An 18,603-nucleotide genomic window follows, 5' to 3' on the forward strand; every position below is an offset into this window, starting at 1 on the left:
ACTAGACTGAACAGTTACCTCTGATTAGCCTGTACCTCTCTTGGGTTCCTGCTCTTCTCAAATCCTCAAATCCAGCAGATATCTGCTGCTCCCATTCATGTAACAACATATAGAATAAAACACCTGCAAATAGCCAAAAACGTAGATGGGTATCTGATCTGTGAACATGACAGGCTAGCTAAAGTTGCACACATCTCTTCGGTCATAGACATCTATGTGATTGGCTGAATATGAATATGTTGTGCCTTCTTAATGTTACAAAGATCATAAGGTTGACATGAAGTTTTCACATGTAACTGTAACTCTTATGATGACTGAATGTTTAAGGTATTAAAGAAAGAATATAGGATCATTGTTTCCCATCATTGATATTCATGTGTGGCTCAATGTCAGGGACCAATTGACTACTGAGAAGCTTGTCTCTACTCACCAGCTGGATTTAAACACAGTGTATTATAGAAGATCCATTAACTTCTCATCAGTTCCTCACTGGATTTAAACAGTATAATACGGATGATCCATTAACTTCTTAAGAGCTCCTCATTGGATTAAAACACAGTGTAATGCTGGTGATGTATAAACTTCTCAACAGCTCCTCACTGGATTTAAACACAGTGTAATACATTGGTGATCCATTTCTCTTATTTTATTAACGGTGCTTTTGCATTTCTGCAAACATTTTTTCTTGACCCCCTCTGTGCCAGTAACAGAAAGCAAAGGGCGACAAAGCTCCTGTTCAGGATACATCATAAACCAAACAAGAAAGATTGCCTTAGACATTAAACATTTTTGCTGTAGAAACTTGTGTAGAAGTGTAGAAGTTTCTGATCAGTTCGAATGTACTCTGTTCAAGACCTCATAATGAGAAGGTATTCAAAATATACATATAAAATACACCTAGGCACATCTGACTATGCTACATTTCTCTTTTTTAAAGGTTTGCACACCTTTACACAACGTTACACAATTTCTGAAGGCTTTACACAACTGTCCCATTATCACAAAGTATTTATGCCCCATAGGAACCTGCCCGGTGATACCTAGCCCCGAAGTCTGACAATTATAGATCTAAGTGATGAGGAAAGTTACAGTTACACGGATCAAACAGTTACACGTGTGCCAAAAAATACCACAGCTTTAAGGCCAAATCAGCATGTTGGTATCCCGGGTTCACCTGGAGGTAAGTTGTGCAGCCTGGCAGCACGCGCACTCTACTAACCATAAACAATGCGTCCTCGATTCAGCGTTCATTATGTTATTGACACTTTAATTTCCTGCAGTTCAGCAGAAAGCACTTTATCGGTTAAATCACTGAAGGAGTTTCGTTTTTTTTTACAGACGATCTTTATCAGGCACGGGTAGAATAATAAAAAAACTTAAACCTTATTGTACCTATATGTTATGTAAGCCAATTCTAGTTATAGAATACATTTCAGACGAATTTACGCTGGAACGTGATGTAGAAGTGTTTTGAACAAACATCTTGCTCAATTTTTTACTAGATAAGTCGATTTTTGGTTCAGGATATAGGACGACCTTGTGCAAGATGCGCTCTCACAGTAGCGGTAGTGATGGTGACATAGGAAATATGTTATCTCGAAGTTTATCGCAGTAAAATCACAGAGGCCTATATTTCCCTAAGTAATAAGGGCAGCTTCTTACAGGCCCAGCTCTGTGACACCCATAAAATCGGCATCTTATAAACGTTACACTACAACGGTATGTATGTTAAAAAATTCAGTTGGTTTCAGTCCTATAAAGCATGATACGCAATATGTATTATATTATATAATTATATATGATATTTAATCACGTGAGGTCTATAGCTTCAACTTCCATGCACGATCAGTCGCATTGGATGGTGAGCAAGGTTAAAAGAAAGTTGTCGAGGGTCAGAAAATCCAATATACTTCATTTACAACAATTTAATCATCAGTGTATGCACGAGAGAGGCGGAGAAAGAGCGAGAGGGATGGAGGAGGTGAAGTAGATATGATCAGAGAACGTGTGTGAGGTATCAGATGTTACTCACACACACACACACACACACGCAGTGCAGTGTGTGTGTGTGTGTGTTCTGGTTATGGTCTCTTACCGCGCTAACAGCAGTACCTCCGCCTGCAGGTATTATTCTTTTACATATTATTTCTTTCAGAACGCAATATAGTGTTGACATATTCGCTTGAAATATTATTTAACGGAAAAAGTTAAGCCTGTAATGCTTTATATCTCCGATAAAATATGTTTAATTTACGTCTTGCCAATTATTACACTAATTAATTTCTTCAGTAGCAACTAAGCGAGTATTCATGTTAACTTTTTAATAGTGTCTGATGGAAGGACACGTGTCAAGGTTGTTATATAATCCTTTGCGAGTTAAATTAATCCTGAATCAAATTACATTATCTTCAATGTTCGATGTTTTTGTTTGTTTTTATTGAAAGGGAAAATGAAATTCATAATTTTCCTCCTTTCAATCGGCGGCTTTTCACACTTGTGGGGAGACTTGGGTATGAAATATCAATATTTCTGACTATTACCTCTTATTTAATTGTTCAGTCATGTGACTTTTGAAAATTGTTATGTTAGTGTAGCCAATATCTGAGAACTTATTGTGACTTGTTTTGTGTATGTGCATCTTTAGGCAGTAACTACAGTCTGGAGTGTTTAAATGATTACCTCTTCACCATCACCTGCGTCTTGAACACGTCTGCTGGAGTTCTGCCCCACAGCGCCACCTACTGGCTAGAGTTATATGATTTCCTGTTAGTGATGCATATATTTATTGTTCATGAATTTCATGCATATTCAAATTTATTCAAATCCTGCTGTTCTCAAACTGGCCATACTGATGGTGTAACTGGATTTTTTTAGGACAGTTTAATAATTTCAGGGTAGAGTTTAGTCGTTTCATTCCTAGAGTTAATTTACATGTATTGTACAGGGACATGGATCGGGGACACAGGTGTGTGTTAAAAGCACAAACACATGCGCAGGTGTGTGTGTTGGATGTATCTCCATGGCTAGAAAGCTCGTTCAGTGACACAGACATCTTCCAGATCTTCCTGAACTCCGGTTACCATGGCAACAGCAGCTCAGTAGTTCTGGAGATGGTCTACATGCCAGTAAAGCACAGTAAGAGCATGATCTCACTCACACACACACACACACACACACACACACACACACACACATTCCTAGGCAGGCTCATACACGGTCTTTGTAATGGTGCATATGTTTTTTGTTTTGTTCATTTGCAGTTCGTCCTGTTCCCCCTACCAACCTGTCGTTGCTATGGGAGAATGATAAGGTTGTTTTTTATTGGCTGAGTGGATACCAGGAAAACAGCTTCCTCGTACCACACCTCCTGTACCAGCTCAGCATCCGCAGCAAAGACCAGGTGTGTGTGTGTGTGTGTGTGTGTGTGTGTGTGTGTGTGTGTGTGTGTGTGTGTGTGTGTGTGTGTGTGTGTGTGTGAGTGTGTGTGTAGCTCCTCCTCTCTTACGAAGGTTTGCCTACATGTGTGTTTACAGGTTTTGGATGTCGAACTAGACGGCACAACTGCAGCTGTGGAAGTTGCGTCTCACACACAGTACAGCGCACGTGTGCGCTCAGTGCCCAATCAGATACATTACCAAGGTGTCTGGAGCCACTGGGGATCTGCCATACATTGGACAACTGGATCCAATCACAGTGAGAGAATTTGCATAAATTACCAATTCATTTATGCTGTGACAAGACTGTAAGAAGGGGAGTACCTCATATTTACACTTAGAAAAACACAGATCCACTACTCAATCAATAATGCCAGAAGTCTTGATTCCAATGATGATTCTGCAGTTAGGACACTTTTTCTGTGCGTGTCTTAAGGTGCAGATAATCTGGAAACGTCGATGGTCAGCAAATGGTTTGCTCTGACCTCCCTGCTGTCAGTTTTATTACTCATCTATATTTCATACTCATGGTATGTGTCTGTCTTACACACACACACACACACACACACACAACCATAGGTAATCCTTATTATTACGCTCATTTTGACCCAGGTGTAAAAGACAGGTACGGATCCCGAGTCCTGCTCCATATTTCCGAGATTTCAAAGTGAGTCTGCTTCATCAGATGAATGATCTCTATGCAGTTACAAAACTAATGCAGATACCCAACTTCCATGGTTCTCCTGTTCCTTTCTGTACCTAATTCATTTTGAATTCCCAATGAATGTGTGTGTCCATGCACATAACTTCAGCTATAACTCTAAGCCCAGAGGACATGTTTTCAGAGTCCGGTGGTGCTGTCAGATGGACTTCTGCAGAGGGAGGTCTCTCTGAAGATCGACAGCATGTTTGAAGATTTTGACACCGCCCCTCAGTCAAGCCCCACCCACGATGAGGGGATCAGCGTCGACTCAGGGCACGCCTTCATCCCTGCCCCACCCAACTTACCCAGCATGCTCCACTGCACTGAGGGTGCAGAGGTCAGCTCGAGCGGCTGGCTGCGTGATGTCATAGCCGCCAAGACCAGCAGCGTGACGTACAACGAAGATTACTGCGCGGTCTCTCACACAGACTGAGCACGCACGCGTACCAGCTAGCACACACAAACCACTCGCACGCATATCAGTGAACACACGACACCACACACACACATATCAGTGAACACACACACACACACACGACACCACGTTTCCAGGCTCAGGAAACACGTCCATGAACCTCTGAGTAGAGTTACTGGCTGTAACGTTACAAAGCACTTTCGGAAAGGGCCCTCCCAGTTTGATCGCATTTTTAAAAATGTTTTAGAAACGAAACAGCCAATCTGCCCATCTCCTATACCTGTAAACAATACTTTGTAATTATTCATGAATACAATCTTATCTTTTTCCCAGTAAATATTTAATTTTAAATAAATTAAAGTCCAATATACCATTACAAATTATAAAACTATAACTGAGATTTTGTATAATTCAGTTGCCATTATTTGTGTTTATTAAAATTTGTGCCATTTTATGCAACAGATCCCATGTATCCTTTTTAGAAAAAGACATTTCACACTTTAATTGCTTTTTTTTGCCTTTTAATAAAAAAAATAAACAAGATTGTGTTGTGCAGCAATTTTCTATTAGTTATATTTATAGGTTCAGGTGTTCGGTAATTTGTTGATTCTATAATATTGAGTGAGCAGCCTTATTAATTTTCAGAGGTCCATTAAGATTGAGGTCTCGTTAATATTTATTGAACCCACTGTGCTGACTGCGCGCTTTGTCAAAGTTTATTTTTCGATCACACAAGAGGAAATCACAACACCATCATAAATGGCATAAACAACACGGTGCCTGCAGGTGGAAAAGTGCCCAAAACAGCAGCAGGCTCTTTCGCAAAAGAGCACCAGACTAAACCCCAGCTGAACTGGACCCAACCAAGGCGGAGATCGTGCTTGCAAAGCCACTTAAACACAGCCGTGGTGAGCACCGCGCGTTAGCCAAATGCACTGCAGCAGCGTGGGCAACAGGCCACCGATGTCCACCAAGTGAGCTTCCTTTCCCATCAGGTGTCGACATACTTATCTAATAGACACGGGACTTTTTTCATAGAAAGTTTTATTAAAACCAACATAAGAGCAGGACACATGTTCCCATTATTAACAAAGAAAAAAAAAAACCAACGATCTATCTGGGCAACTTCAGAGGAGTTCGAACCTTACGATGAATTTCATCTGATCCCAAATTCACCGCATCACACCTCAAACCTGCCTTAGCGTGCGGACGTGTGGAGGTCTGCAGACTCACGCAGCAACACTGCCAGTCTGTATTAACCCATACAGCATTCTTGTTGGTCTCCAAGGCCTTAGGAGTCCAGGACTAATTTTAGCGTCTAGTACAGCTTAAAACAACCGAGATCAAGTGCCCGGGCAATAGCAAGGTTTGTTTCAGCTCTTGAACATCGTGAGGCACTGCTCCTCTCCACACACACACACACACACACACACTCACAGATCAGAGCTACTAAGCACACACACCCACACCCACACACACCCACACCCATACAAAGGAAAATGATCAAAAATAGGAAATATTATTCAACATTAAAATAAGATGAAGCATGCACGCACGCACGCTCACACAGACACTACACACACAGAAAGTTAAGAGCTTCAATCCAAACAGTCACATCATGTTTGCTTCGACTGAAGAAAGAAAAAAAAAAAAAAAAAAGAAGTCCTTTTCTGACTGGTGGGTTTTGGCTAAGAAGTTAATCATTGGGCATGGACTGTCCTGTGCGGCTTTCTGGGAGCGGTGACGTCCCTATCTGGGTGTGGCGATGGGGGCAAGAGGGGCAGCCCAGGGGGTTGGGGCAGATGGCACCAACATCACATTGAGTCCTTTCAGTCCAACGAAAGGGAAAGAAGAGGGGTGGGATTTAAAGAAAAGAAAAAAAAAAAGGGGGGGGGGGGGGGGGATCCAAATGTTGACACGTTCCCTCCATCCAATCTCCATCCTCCCATCCATCCATCACGTCTACGAGGGGGAGAACTTTTTGGCTTGTGCTCGGACTCTCTTCTCATAATCCACTCTGTTCTGACTGAAAACACACAAAAGCACACGCACGTTAGCACCTCCCACTGCATCGGCACACGCACGTGAGCACCCGACGCTCCACGTGACGGAGCAGGCACTGTGGGCAGTCACGGCTCACCAGTATATGGTGTAGGCCTCAGCCTGGGCCGGGTCCTGAATGTTAGGCTCGTTCAACAGCTCTTGGATGCCCAGCAGAATCTACAAAAAGGGAAAATCATCACAACCAGCGCAAACCAAAAGTGCTAACTGAAGTCTGGGACGCCATCACTGGGAGACAGCCCACCTGTTTGATCGTGATGGCTGGTCTCCAGTCTTTGTCCTCCTCTAGGATGGAGAGACACACAGTTCCTGATGGGTACACATTGGGGTGAAAGAGTGGTGGCTCGAATTTACCTGACAAACACAGACAGGCGGGACTCATTACCAGCCAGGAATCACCTGCACTGGTCCATGGACAATGAAGCTTCTAATCGTATGAAAATTCAAAAGGGACAAGTAATTTTAATTGAAATGCAAATGTTAGCCCGGCACAAACAATACGAGTCTGCTTATAATCGCAGCTCTGAGAAACAAGCAAAGCACGACGTGGAGACCTTGTGTCTGTGTAAAACATACATTTGGGGGGTGATGAGGGGTAGTCGTCTTTGAAGAGCATCCTCAACTTAAACAGCCCACCCTCCCATGGAGTCTTCAAATGACACGAAAAATGACATGGGGAGAGAGAGATTTATGCAGGATATATTTAATAATTGTAAAGTGTATAGTAGTTGAGCCGAGGGTTTCATAGGGGACGTATTTAGTAATTGTAAAGTGTCCGGTAGTTGAGCTGAGGGTTTTATGGGGTCCGTATTTAATAATTGTAAAGTGTCCAGTAGACTTACCCCCTTCTTCCCCGGAATGGCGCATTCCCAATTCATTAAATTCATTGTACCGTCTGGGTTCTTAGTCGGTACTGCGACAAATCCCTGGAAGAGACCATTACAATAGAGCTCATCACTGAGTGATCAATGCACATGTTTACAGTTTCATCAACAGGCTTAGGTGTCCTGTGAATAAAGGTGGAAGCTGTAATGGCTGACCAGAACAGAGCTCCTCCCACAATACAGCCACACTGATTTGTACAGTAATTAAGTGCTGGCATCTTGCTCAAAACAATGCTGTTGCCAAATACTTAAAAACATAAAATCCACATCATATTCAGTCCATAACTGGAGTGGTCAGGGCATTAAAACCCTGAAGACACACACACACTCACAAAAGGGTGGTCTTTCCGCCACGCTTTACGCTCTTGTGCAAGTCGACTCAGAGCAATGCCAGACATGACCACAGATCCTGTGAGGGAAAGAGTAAAGAATTAACCTTACTATGTGTTGTAGAGTATTCATCAGTTTTTTTTTAAACTAAACAAACACCACCATACCACAAAAGTCAAAATAAATGTGGCATATAAAGGCCTTTTGCATTTTTGAAGTGATTAATAGGTAACCCATTATTCTTTTTAGCGATTTTATAAAAATGAATGAACAAACCGAGATGAATGACAGGGGAGCGATTACCACAGGTTTCTACACGTAGCAACAAACACTAATATTATTCTTTATGTGTACAGTTTCAGATGTCAACGTGTAACGTCACTGCATTTTGAAAACAAGCTCGTCCACCCAGAAACATCAAACCGTAACATCACGTTACAGTAACATCACGTTACAGCTCATTTTAACATACTCTCACACAGCTAGTAAGCTATAATGCTACACACTTTCACCTACAACGCAATAGAGGAAATAAGAAAATCAGCCAGGTGGTGTTTTTGCTCCTCAACAGCGTCAATAAATCACATTATAAATCACATTTAGCATCAACTCCACAGGAGAGTGTTACATGACAACGGTGACCGTTAGCTAGCCGCGGCTATTAGCTAGCATGCTAACTTCCTGGGAGCCGTTACAACGTCGACTAAACGCCGAACGCGTGTCACAACAGCCGATATCACACCGTCGCGGGTCAAACTAACGGATAACGGAAAGTTTTGTCTCGCTATTTTTGTTTAGTTTAAAACCACCGGGCTTGAGGCCGGGCCGGGCGGCCACCCACCAGTCCGGTCACTTCACCACAGACTACATGGCAGCGGCGCCGCTCGTGACCGCGCGGGACAAAGAAACGGGAGCGCGCACTCGCACAGACCGACGTCGAGATTAAAACACCGCGGTACAAACGAGCGGCCGAGGCCGCGCCGCGGCTCTTCAAACCGGACCGAACCGGAGCGGAGTGGTGGTCGACGGCCGTACCGTGTGAACGCCAGGCTACTTCGCGACTTCCAGACTCTTCTATTAGAACCGTGCTAGACTCGGGACAAAACCTGTGAAGTTTCCCTCCCGAAAAAGACATCCGTTCTAAACCAGACTAAGTAGGACCGTTAGTATCGCACTGACATCGCCTGAAAGAAAATAAAACACAAATATATTTTTTCGCACATTATACTCTTTGCTTAAACAAGAAACCAAATGAAGTCAAATGCGGAACACTTGGGAAATGTATGTGCTGGAATGTAATAAGTCGCCCTTTCGTTTTTAGGACCTTTAAGATTTAGGACAGGCATTGCTGTAGTCCGCTGAACGTTTAAGTGGACGCATATTCCCACACGAAGTGCGTTCAAATTGTACAATAAATGTGCGAATATAAACACGTTGAGTTTAAGTGTTTCTTTCTAACACCAGTCTAGTTTACAATAGTCACTCTTTGACATCCTTCGAGACCGACGAAGTCTCTATGGCAACGATCAACCAACATGGATAAGTGCATAAGCAAGAAACCTCGCAAGAGGGCGCAAGAGAAGCTTTAGTGATGTACAATATATATATATATATATACAATATATATATATGCAATCTGTCAATTGCATTCAGGTGCTGTAATTTCTCCCATTTTGCAGGTAGAAATACTGGATCCCAAAAAAAGGGAATAAACACAGACACAGAGGGGTTTGTTAAAAATGACTTTATAGGATAACAGTCTTAAGTTCTGTTTATGTATGTGTACGTGTGTGCATAAATGTTGCAGTTTGTATAAATATGTCGTCACATGGGGGGATGGGGGGGGCAGGATAGGATGTGATCTGTCGAATGTGACTCAGCAGAAAACCTGAAATCCATCATTCACGTGTCCAGGTTCTATTATAGAAATAAGCTTGGATACATGAGTATAGGGCTGGGCTATGTGATACTACAGCAGAGTAATGGAGAAGAACTAGATCAAAGTGAAGCTGCCTTGTGCGTATGAGACAGCCGGAGAGGGTTCGGCTCTTTAAGTGAACGTCCATGCATTAAAGACAAATTGATTGTCTCAACTCCCTGCTTTTATGTTTGTTTTTATTGCTTTTTTTGTCATACTTGCTTAGATAAGATGCAGAAAGTACTGTCCCATTAATGATTAAGCACTACTAATAATAATAATAATTATGATAGAAGTACTACTAATAATAATAGTGCTGCTACAAATAATAACTATTGTTGTTATTGTGTTCCTATCATCCCTTTTGGAATCATATGGTGGTCATGGTAACCCTGAGGTTAGAATGCACTCCGGCAACTGTCCAATTAACAAGCTTAACAAAACTTCACATCCTGTTGAGGCTCCTTTGGTCGTTGTTCCTTTTAGACCCCCCCCCCCCCCCTACATTTAAAAATAAGAGACTTTTTCTTCCCATCATAAATATTAGCATTTAGGCGCGGTTTGTTACTGGCTCATGTTCTACAGCAGTGAAGCTACAGAGGTTGGATTAAGTCCTGCAGGGACAATCTGGCCAGAAAGAGGAATGAGCATGTTTGCTTTTGCTGGGCTTGAACCTGATCCCTAAGATTCAGTTCAGCCATGTTCCTCCCTGCAGAACAGGCTAAAATCCACCTTAAGCTAGATGTGGGCTTAAAGCCTCTTACATCAAGACTAAATATTCCAGTTTAAAGGTCTTGCACAGTGGTCCTGTGTCCTCCTGAATGAAAAAGAAACATTTAAAAAACAATTATCTTTTTAAATTCATGTTTGCTGTTAAAATAATGTCTGGTATTTTATAGAAATAGAGGAAAACAACCCAAAACAATAACTTAATCTGAAATTATGTCCTCTACTAAAACTCTTTTCAAGGCTGAATGAGGATGTCCTGAAAGCCGGAGTCCAGGTCAGGAAGACCGTGCGGGACCTTTAATTCTGAACGATACACAGAGCCCCGGTTACAGCGGATCGGCTCGGCACTGGAGTGTGTGATCTGTGTTTTCTTGCTGTGTAGCGAGGTCGGCCCTGAAAGGTGTGTGGAGCCACGGCCATGCTACGTGTCCTCCCCCGCACTACTTGGACGTTGCGGCCGTGAGCTGATACACTGCAGCTCAGATTCGAGACCCCCGTTCCTGGAGCATCTGCGGAACACAGGCGTGCGGTTACCAGCTCAGCCAAAAACACAATCGAGGCATCAGCAACGGATGATAATGTGATGTGCCTGCTACTCACCCTGGCTTTCTCGCTTGGTTGGCTGTTGTTACCATAGGAATGGTTGTGAAGTTCCTTGGAGACGACACAGAGGAACTCTGCCTGGTCCTCACTGCCGTAGTTGTAAGAGGAGCCGATGCTAACAAGCTACTCACGCGCACGCACGCACACACATGTACACACACGCGCACACACACACACACACACACACACACACACACACACACACAAATACATATACAAAAGTTAGAGAAGAATATACTGAATCTGTAATATATTTGACCTAAAGTTGCCTGAAATGCTGTGGAGAAAAATATTCAGTGTAAAAACAGTGTGTGCACGCGCGTGTGCACGGACCCACCCACAACACACACACACACACACACACACACACACACACACACACACACACACACACACACACACACACACAGCTGTGTGATAGGAGCAACATGCTTGGACATGCCCTGACTGCGTGACTGAGACACAGTTGCTAAGAATTCACAAACACACGGCTCACCTACATAACATGCATACACATACATGCTCACCCATTAAAGGACACGGACACACCTACATGGTGACACAGCCAACACTTACTTGACCATAACAACAACATCAACAACAACAACAACATCAACAAAAACCCGCAGAATGGCTGGTGGGAGGAACTGAACATGCGGTGATTGACAGGAGGACAAAGGGGGATTCTGGGACACACCTCTCTGTGGGTAGGGTGAGTTTGACTCGACTCCTCCCCCTTCACTTCCCGAGACACAATCAGGAGAAACTCTGACTTCTGTGCCCGCCCATAACCTACACTGACAAGCTGGAACAACCAATGAGAGCACAGGGCGGGGGGGCCCGCATCACACACTGCTGTTGAGCCTGAGCCGAATGAGCGACTGCTGTAAAGACGGAGGGATGAGGACACTAGTGACTAATGAGCCCCACCTGCTCGAACTTCCATCCATCAGACATGGTAGAGACCATCTGGGTTAGCTCCTCCTCCTGACACTGCAGCACCCTGTAGACGTGCTTCACTGGAGTCTACAGGGACACACATGGAGACAGAATATATACAACTATGCAGTTTTCTATCTATCTATCTATCTATCTATCTATCTATCTATCTATCTATCTATCTATCTATCTATCTATCTATCTATCTATCTATCTATCTATCTACAGCATAAATCATCTAATGCGTTCACTCACATGTACATTCTTTGCATCTCGATCCCTGATTTTGTCCTTGATGAGTTTGATTAGCGATGTGATGTTGTAGAACTCTGCCTCCTCCAGGGCTCCTGCAACCCACACCAGTACAGAGAGGCCCGACGACCCGTCAGACTAAGCCTAGCCTCTTAAACGTAAAGACTAAGCCTAGCCTCTTAAACGTAGAGACTAAGCCTAGCCTCTTAAACGTCGAGTCCGCTTCCGCACATTAATGTTCTCCACATGCACCCCCAAATATAGGAGCTATCCAGGCAGGAGCCCCTAATGGCCAATAATGACAATCATTGTAAAAATAGTAACAGCATTTCTGTTAACTCATAGAATATGCCGATACTTAATAAATACAGTGTATTCCACACATGAAGGCCAGCCGCATGAGTGAATAAATGGTACCTTCTTCCGTTAGGGTTTTGTTGAGGACCAGCTTTCCATGTCTCAGGTAGTTTAGCACAGGGCCAAAATATACTGGGTCTCTGTCAATCAAGTACGCCCCCGATTCATCCTAGTAGGCAGAACGGGGGAGGGTTTTTACACACACACACACACACACACACACACACACACACACACACACTAAAGTTTAACCTCATGCCCCGTGAGCAGTAGAAGACAGATTAGGATTCTCCATGAATACACAATGAAGAAGTAAAACAGCCTGTTGGAAAAAACTGTAGAAATAAAATGTAATTTTATGTAATTTTGTAATTTTAAACTTCTTTAAAATGTATATTTGTCTTTTTAAAAATTCTATACAATCATTCTATCAATACTTTCATAAAATATCACGAATTTTGTAAAGAATCACGAGTGCTATCCTACACCATATTCCTGCATCGTGATGCATGTTAATTTTTGATGCAGAAGTCTGATATGCACTGTAAAGTACTGCTTGACAACCCTAGTAGTGTCATGCACATGTTGTAAAGTATTGCATCATGACCCTAGTATTGTGATGCACATGTTGTAAAGTACTGCTTGACAACCCTAGTAGTGTCATGCACATGTTGTAAAGTATTGCATCATGACCCTAGTATTGTGATGCACATGTTGTAAAGTACTGCTTGACAACCCTAGTAGTGTCATGCACATGTTGTAAAGTATTGCATCATGACCCTAGTATTGTGATGCACATGTTGTAAAGTATTGCATCATGACCCTAGTAGTGTGATGCACATGTTGTAAAGTATTGCATCGTGACCCTAGTAGTGTGATGCACATGTTGTAAAGTACTGCATCATGACCCTAGTAGTGTCATGCACATGTTGTAAAGTATTGCATCATGACCCTAGTTGTGTGATGCACATGTTGTAAAGTATTGCATCGTGACCCTAGTAGTGTGATGCACATGTTGTAAAGTACTGCATCATGACCCTAGTAGTGTCATGCACATGTTGTAAAGTATTGCATCATGACCCTAGTAGTGTGATGCACATGTTGTAAAGTATTGCATCACGAGTCCTGTAGCTTGCTACACATGCATCATGAGTCCTGCATTGGACTCTATCCTGACACTTGGAGGAAAGTTAAGCTGAAGGATTTTGCACGATGAGTTCACATGCAGTTAAACATTAATGCACAGAGTGGTTAGTGTGTTTCAGTACAGCAGCTCTTCTTAATGGCAGTAGAGTGCAATTTATAAATAAAACACACACACACACACACACACACACACACACACACACACACACACACACACACACACACACACACACACACACACAAAGTGAAAATCTACACTCTGCAGGAGAACAGGGATGGCCACAGATAAATCTCTAAAAACAGTGCAGCCAGTATAACAAAATAAACCAATGACCAAAGCTGTGGGGTTTGAGGTGTTATATAAAAGTGGGGAAGATTAACACAGGGTGGAAGGAACAGGAAGTGAGCCCAGAATACAGCTGATCGTCACGCAACGCGCCTAATTGATCCTGTCACTGACAAATTTGAACAAAAGAGAGTCGTCTAGAAAAAGAGAACCACACACAAACACACACAAAAAAAAGACAACCGCCTCTCTCACTGATACTGGAGCCGTAGCTAAAAAAGGACACAGCACAATGACCTCAGACCAGTCCAGAAAGGCCACAGCCGGGGTCATCCACGGTCCGTCTGCTGTGAAGTTGTCCAAGCTGAAAGGTTTTCGCAGTCCAGGGTTGGTTGGTCAGAAATAGTTCCTCTGAGTTCTGCACTACATAAACCATGTCATCAAATCATGTGTCATTTTTTAATCAGCTCAATCCTTTTGTGTGCATGATTTTACAGTAACCGAAGAAATAAGATATGATAACCAATCATATGGTAACGTTAGGTACCTAGGGTCATCTTGTGAACCAATTACATTAGGCAATCATTTAGTGTTTGTTTGCATCATTCATTTATGCTAATGATTAAGGTCTAACATGGCTATAAACTTCAAGAATTTGCTGGAAAATGTCTTAGCTGAGCGGCGTTGTGAGCTGTGTTATTGAAGATGTGTTGTGGCCATTCACGTATCACCTTCCTCACAGATTTTAGCGATTGGTCACCACCGGCCAAGTCAACCTCCCAGTTTACCCTGTACGCTTCAGCTGGTGGAATGGTATTCGGTGTCATAGCTCCCAAACTGTGGAACTCTGTCAAACTTCATGTGATCTTCCTCTTTCTCAGACTAAATAGCAATGTAAAATGTGTCTGTTCATTTGACTCACTTTTTTGACTGACATTCATGTAATGTTTTTTCATTGCTGTTACCCTAACCCCATATTCCCATTAGGTTGGCGTCTGACCTTGGAGTGTTTTGTCTGGCCCTTGACTCTGTGTTATCAAATAACTTCATTTTGTCTCATTTTTCAATCCTGTTTAAACAGTATTTGCCTGCTGTTACGTCCTTTATCCCTGTTGTCTTAAATACAATGGATTCCATTATGCGTTTGTATCTTTGTATGCCTTTGTGTATTTGAGAAAGGCACTAGACAAAAATATCTGATCATACTATTATTGTCATTTGAATTTTATAGTTAATTTGTCTCATCTTTTGTTTAATTTTTAAAACAGATATATACACACCTTGCTGTAGCAGAGCTGGTCCAAGCATTGTACTGGTAGAAGGTGGATGCATGGTTAATCTGAGTGTACAGCTCTTTTTTTGGTTTAAAAGCCCAAGGGAACAGGATTATGTGGGATTGATGCGGATTAGGGTTATTTTGAGATTACTGTGTGAGATGCGAGATGGATAAACGCCAGAGCTTCAAACATCACAGCCACAGGAAGCAACCACCACTAGACCAAAATAGCAGCTAGAAACATGAGTGAACCAGCTCAGAAAATACACAAATTCCATTCATTTCTTCAGTTCAGCATTTCTTTGGTCAGTGTCCAAGAAGAAGCTGCATTATTCTAACATATTACATGTAAGAAGAATGAGACTTACGACACCGCTGTCCTGAAAACGTCGACATGTTAGTAATTAGAGCTTCTTGACTAGCTCTCTCGGTTGTGCGGTTGTACGTCTTGCCATTCAATGGACCATCACTAAATAAACTGAGCTTCACATAACAGACAACACACAACAGTCTTCCCCTGAGTCTCATCACCTCCAGAGCCCCGTGGTTAAGAGGCTCTGTAAGGGCCTAGTCAAAACATCGCACTCTGCCAAAACTATCACCTCTACTGTAAAAGACTGAACATCATACACAGACACGAAAAGCCACAGAGCAGACAGCGCTCGAACTCCCAAGTATAACATTTAACTAACGCTTCAAACGCTTGCAGTGACCTCACTACACTGTAGATGTTTGAAGCGATGAGGAAGTTCATTTTCGGCACACAAATTTCACAGAGGTCAAAGTTTCTAATTGTAAATAAATATTTTTTAAATTCCCAGATTCAAGGTGACATAAATAGTTTGGCAAAGTAGTCATGAGTGACAAAGGCCTGATTCAAATGTTGCATCATCAAAACGTCGTCAGGAGTCTCGGCCAATAATGGGAAATCTGGAGTTTCACCACGGGAGTGAATTATTGTGTTGTGCGCACGAGTGTGTGAAGGACGAAGGCAGCACACGTCTTCATCACATCCTTACGGCTGTCCGATCTCAGACTCATCCCAACACTTCCATGCCCTTCGTACAGGCGATGCTCTCGCCTGGAAACTGCGGCCAGGTGTCCGCTAGAAGACGAGCAGACAGCTTTCCTATTCTGCTGAGAGTTTCATCTAGCAAGCAACCATCTGTTGTTATTAAGCAATCGTTAGGTATAGCTTGGCCTTTGAACAAGCACAGTCTTCTAGAGGGCTCTGAGGCACAGACATCTTATTCAAACATATAGAACTTAAGCCACAGTAGAATAACGGCCTCTCCGGTAGTTTACCCACTGGCATTTACTTGAAAAACAATTTTATCTCTATTTTCAGTAGTTTGATTTTAAAACCATGGCAGATGGTGCGAAAGTATGCTGGTGACATCATCACCACAGGCACCCCAGAACCCCTGGGCCAATCACGACAGAGAGTTCATCCTGGCCAGCCAATGCGAGTGCAGAGAGAGAAGAGTCAGCCCTGCGAGGCTCCACAGAGGGACCCTTGTTCTTGAGTGAAAGAGGGGGCCTGTGTCCGTGTGTTCACTTCACACAAGGCTAACCGTCCAAGAGCGAAGCTGCCTTTGGTAGAACAGAACCATATTGGCAAGCCCATTAACCCAGACAACCCCCCGCACGTCGCCCTCCAAACGCTACTACAGAAACCTCACCCCATCCCCAACATTCATTTTGGGAAAAGATGAGTAAAATGTTCAGCAAAATGTTAGAATCCAACACTAACAAAGTGTAATACATGTAAATACATAACCTATAGAAATTGAAATGAGTCAATTGCAGTTATTTACTGGTGGATTCTGTTTTTAACCAGGACAGTGCAGATTTAGTGGGGGTTATATATGTCTAGATGTGTACTGCATGCTTGTGGATGAACAGATCTCACACCATGCAGAATTAAGGCCTGTTGTGAAGTTCACAATCTCCACTGTGCGCGTGCACGCTCAGTATTCTGAAACTTCTGGGACCTGAATTACGTCAGTGCTGATTTAAATTAGAGGTCAATATTGAAGTTTCAGTGTGAAAGGTTTTAACAAAAAAAATTCTGAAGAGATAAAAAAAGTTTCACTTTTTTTTACATTATTTACAACATATTGCCCGTTGTTCACACGAGCTTATTAAACTCTAAAATCTATTGCAACAAAGAAAGAAAAACGAAAGAAAGCTTTTTCGGATACCTTATCGGAGTCCAGATCGGGGTCCGCTTGACACAGACGGTACAAAAAAGACTTCGGGTCTCGGCAGAGCGTCTGTTTAGTGGTCAGAAAATACGTGCCCCCGACGTTCAAGCGGACCCACTTGGGCGACGTGTGGAGAGCCCCCGTCCTCTCCTCCGGAACCGGGAGCGGACACCGCCGGCAGCCCAGTCCGCCCACATCGCAGTTCCCCTCGGCCATTTCTGCCTCCGTCCCGGACAGGAAACCGTAGTCGCTGGTTCTCCAAACGAGGAGCGCAGCGCACCGGGCGCGCAAACCTGGGAGTGTCGGTCCGGTTTACATGAAAAAAGAACCTCGTCTTGAAGTATTAAGTTCCTGTTTGGTGATGAGAAACTATAGAAGCGCCTGGACTGAAGTATTCGAGACGTCCAAGGGCGGTGGTTTTGTTCTGAACACTTCTGATAGCTGTAGATCTCGGAGTAGTCCGGATGGAAGCAGAGCACAGCCGGTGTGAGGGCTGGACCAGGGCTCGGTTCGGGTGTCGGGGTGTTCCGGGACACCGCGCAAGAGGGCGCAAGATCGGAGCTTCAATAATACACGTTTGGAGGATGAACACTCGATACTTTGCATCCCATATAACGTTTGCAACGGAAGTGAGTTTTGCATAAAGCAAATTGTGATCATGAAAGTGTGAGCTCAGTTATGTTGACCCGCTTTTAAAGCGAATATAGAATATAGGTATATATAGATGCGAATATTCGAAATGGTTCTTCAAGGCAGAATCAACAACTCGTTTAAAGTCAAGCTCAAAATCTAGTGGGTAAGGTCGAGAACATGAGCAAAATCTAAAAAGACAGCTGGCATGTCTATAAATATCTCATTGTGTTGACTTTCTGACTTCAAGCCAGAAACATAGAGAATAACGTTTTAGTGTGGGAGACCTTGCAGTGAAATGCTGAGATGTTCCAACATGGGTCACGTGTCTGGTGAATCTAAGCTTTTTCGTCTTTGGAAGGTACAGCAAGCATCACACCCCTCACTTAAGGCACCTTTAAATGCAGGTCCATCATCATGGCACACTAACAGC

The 18,603-nt window shown here is 43.0% G+C and overlaps 3 protein-coding genes across 7 annotated transcripts; 1 reads left to right on the forward strand and 2 right to left on the reverse strand.

Annotated features, from left to right (window-relative positions):
• Positions 1 to 1,973: 1,973 nt before the first annotated feature.
• Positions 1,974 to 5,039, forward strand: LOC143473600 (interleukin-21 receptor). Its single transcript, XM_076970666.1, has 9 exons — positions 1,974 to 2,124; positions 2,445 to 2,510; positions 2,645 to 2,765; positions 2,945 to 3,135; positions 3,261 to 3,400; positions 3,534 to 3,693; positions 3,871 to 3,964; positions 4,047 to 4,101; positions 4,280 to 5,039. The coding sequence occupies exons 1-9, from the start codon at positions 2,022 to 2,024 to the stop codon at positions 4,568 to 4,570; spliced, it is 1,221 nt and encodes a 406-aa protein (XP_076826781.1). The 5' UTR covers positions 1,974 to 2,021; the 3' UTR covers positions 4,571 to 5,039.
• A 215-nt stretch (positions 5,040 to 5,254) lies between these two features.
• ube2ib (ubiquitin-conjugating enzyme E2Ib) lies at positions 5,255 to 9,245 on the reverse strand. Of its 4 annotated transcripts, none has more exons than XM_076970668.1 (7): positions 9,152 to 9,245; positions 7,830 to 7,906; positions 7,456 to 7,539; positions 7,190 to 7,262; positions 6,858 to 6,967; positions 6,693 to 6,772; positions 5,255 to 6,578 (listed from the first exon to the last, which is right to left on the reverse strand). In XM_076970668.1, the coding sequence occupies exons 1-7, from the start codon at positions 9,171 to 9,173 to the stop codon at positions 6,515 to 6,517; spliced, it is 510 nt and encodes a 169-aa protein (XP_076826783.1). In that variant the 5' UTR covers positions 9,174 to 9,245; the 3' UTR covers positions 5,255 to 6,514. The 4 variants fall into 4 exon arrangements, with proteins under 4 accessions (XP_076826783.1, XP_076826782.1, XP_076826784.1 ...); XM_076970667.1 differs by lacking the exon at positions 9,152 to 9,245 and adding an exon at positions 8,863 to 9,019; XM_076970669.1 differs by lacking the exon at positions 9,152 to 9,245 and adding an exon at positions 8,669 to 8,780.
• A 314-nt stretch (positions 9,246 to 9,559) lies between these two features.
• On the reverse strand, positions 9,560 to 18,531 carry kctd5b (potassium channel tetramerization domain containing 5b). Of its 2 annotated transcripts, XM_076970372.1 has the most exons (7): positions 17,538 to 18,531; positions 12,686 to 12,794; positions 12,272 to 12,363; positions 12,008 to 12,103; positions 11,775 to 11,882; positions 11,075 to 11,200; positions 9,560 to 10,983 (listed from the first exon to the last, which is right to left on the reverse strand). In XM_076970372.1, the coding sequence occupies exons 1-7, from the start codon at positions 17,754 to 17,756 to the stop codon at positions 10,954 to 10,956; spliced, it is 780 nt and encodes a 259-aa protein (XP_076826487.1). In that variant the 5' UTR covers positions 17,757 to 18,531; the 3' UTR covers positions 9,560 to 10,953. The 2 variants fall into 2 exon arrangements, with proteins under 2 accessions (XP_076826487.1, XP_076826488.1); XM_076970373.1 differs by lacking the exon at positions 11,775 to 11,882 and having other exon boundaries at positions 17,538 to 18,525.
• Positions 18,532 to 18,603: the final 72 nt, after the last annotated feature.

Source organism: Brachyhypopomus gauderio, chromosome 13, assembly GCF_052324685.1.
Source record: "Brachyhypopomus gauderio isolate BG-103 chromosome 13, BGAUD_0.2, whole genome shotgun sequence".
Taxonomy (NCBI): Eukaryota; Metazoa; Chordata; class Actinopteri; order Gymnotiformes; family Hypopomidae; genus Brachyhypopomus; species Brachyhypopomus gauderio.